Consider the following 2,361-nt stretch of genomic DNA (forward strand, 5'->3'; position numbering starts at 1 on the left):
AGTGAGAGTCAGTGTCTGTGGAACTGCAACCCAGTGAGAGTCAGTGTCTGTGGAACTGTACCTCAGTGAGAGTCAGTGTCTGTGGAACTGTACCCCAGTGAGAGTCAGTGTCTGTGGAACTGTACCCCAGTGAGAGTCAGTGTCTGTGGAACTGTACCCCAGTGAGAGTCAGTGTCTGTGGAACTGTACCCCAGTGAGAGTCAGTGTCTGTGGAACTGTACCCCAGTGAGAGTCAGTGTCTGTGGAACCGTACCCCAGTGAGAGACAGTGTCTGTGGAACTGTACCCCAGTGAGAGTCAGTGTCTGTGGAACTGTACCCAGTGAGAGTCAGTGTCTGTGGAATTGTACCCCAGTGAGAGTCAGTGTCTGTGGAACTGTACCCCAGTGAGAGTCAGTGTCTGTGGAACTGTACCCCAGTGAGAGTCAGTGTCTGTGGAACTGTACCCCAGTGAGAGTCAGTGTCTGTGGAACTGTACCCCAGTGAGAGTCAGTGTCTGTGGAACTGTACCCGTGAGAGTCAGTGTCTGTGGAACTGTACCCCAGTGAGAGTCAGTGTCTGTGGAACTGTACCCCAGTGAGAGTCAGTGTCTGTGGAACTGTACCCCAGTGAGAGTCAGTGTCTGTGGAACTGTACCCCAGTGAGAGTCAGTGTCTGTGGAACTGTACCCCAGTGAGAGTCAGTGTTTTTTGGGCGAAAAGTGAATAATTCAAAAACAGAAATAACGTTTTCAAAATAGGAAGAGAATTCTTAATTTTCAGAAACAGTTTTGATATCCAGAAGGGTCTTTCTTCACAACCGGAGTCAGGGATTTGACAGGAGTTTGGGATCGTAGGGTGGTTGATGCCATCCCTCGCGCTCCGTGAACGTCGCTCTGGGCCTGCGGGCGGGCGGGCGTTAGGATAAGGCACCGTCTCACTGGCGATCTCCACCGCAGAGGCTCTCGGCAAAATGGCGTCCGGCGAGCTGGGCCACGGGCCTCAGGCGTGGACGGGTCGGTACGAGTACTTCTCCTGAGCCGGCCAAAAGCGCCAGAACAACCAAAATCGGATCAGGCTGGTCACGATCCCGGGAACGTTTGGGACCTGGAGGGTGGCGGGGGGGGGAAAAAAAGCAGAACACGTAAATCGCACCAGTATTCAGGTAATGTCAAGCCAGAGGCCTCCTGGGTAATAAATATCGCCCCGTAACTTAACACTCGAACGCGTCAAAACATCCCATTTCTCCAGCGCCTTTCACCACCTCAGGACGTCCCAAAGCGCTTTACAGCCAATTAAGTACTTTTTTTTTTTTTTGAGGCACTCCCTCAGTACTGCCCCTCCGACAGTGCGGCGCTCCCTCAGCACTGCCCCTCCGACAGTGCGGTGCTCCCTCAGTACCGCCCATCCGACAGTGCGGCACTCCCTCAGTACTGCCCCTCCAACAGTGCGGCGCTCCCTCAGTACTGCCCCTCCGAGAGTGCGGCGCTCCCTCGGTACCGCCCCTCCGACAGTGCGGCGCTCCCTCAGTACTGCCCCTCCAACAGTGCGGCGCTCCCTCAGTACTGCCCCTCCGACAGTGTAGCGCTCCCTCAGTACCGCCCATCCGACAGTGTGGCGCTCCCTCAGTACTGCCCCTCCGACAGTGCGGCGCTCCCTCAGTACTGCACCTCCGACAGTGCGGCACTCCCTCAGTACTGCCCCTCCGACAGTGCGGCGCTCCCTCAGTACTGCCCCTCCGATAGTGCGGCGCTCCCTCAGTACTGCCTCTCTGACAGTGCGGCACTCCCTCAGTACTGCCCCTCCGATAGTGCGGCGCTCCCTCAGAACTGCCCCTCCGACAGCACGGCGCTCCCTCAGTACTGGTCCTCCGACATGTTAGATCACGCCTGAACGCTCATTTAACAAGCCCCAATTGCAGGTCTAACCAGTCCCAATGCCAAATGTGCCCAGGTAATTACCACGATGTAGTAGTCTGCGAGCTGGAAGCCGTACAGAGTCCAGGAGGTCGAGGTTAGGATTGTTGCTACGGTCAGTGAGAACGAGAGGCATTTCGTCGAGCGAGTTTGGATTATTTTGGCCTGTAAAGACACAAGAGGGTGGACAATTTAATCCGCCAGACATCACACACACCCAAACAAGCGAACAGCAGCAAGCCCAGAGTTTTACAAAACAGGAGGCCATTCGCCCTCGTGCTCTCTCTCTCTCTCTCTCTTAAACATGTCACTTCTGCCCCGGACCTTTTTAGATTTGTCTTTTCAAACAGTTATCTCATTGCGAAAGACTCTGAGGGCGATTGACAGGGTCGACGCTGAGAGGCTGTTTCCCCCCCTGGCTGGAGAGTCTAGAACCCGGGGTCACAGTCTCGGGATAAGGGGTCGGCCA

At 55.5% G+C, this 2,361-nt stretch overlaps 1 protein-coding gene across 1 annotated transcript in view; it reads right to left on the reverse strand.

Moving 5' to 3' along the window:
* Nucleotides 1–720: 720 nt before the first annotated feature.
* The window catches only part of slc50a1 (solute carrier family 50 member 1), a 24,185-nt gene continuing 22,544 nt past the window's right edge, over nucleotides 721–2,361 (reverse strand). The window contains exons 5-6 of the mRNA XM_085978731.1: nucleotides 1,938–2,057; nucleotides 721–1,083 (exon numbers count right to left, since the gene is read on the reverse strand). Of these exons, the coding sequence (XP_085834857.1) occupies nucleotides 979–1,083; nucleotides 1,938–2,057 (225 nt within the window). The 3' untranslated portion in view covers nucleotides 721–978. The remainder of the gene's footprint in view (nucleotides 1,084–1,937; nucleotides 2,058–2,361) is intronic.

The sequence above is a fragment of the Somniosus microcephalus genome, unplaced genomic scaffold (genome assembly GCF_052327205.1).
Source record: "Somniosus microcephalus isolate GS21.2 unplaced genomic scaffold, FLI_Smic_1.0 unresolved_chr7, whole genome shotgun sequence".
In the NCBI taxonomy this organism is placed as follows: Eukaryota; Metazoa; Chordata; class Chondrichthyes; order Squaliformes; family Somniosidae; genus Somniosus; species Somniosus microcephalus.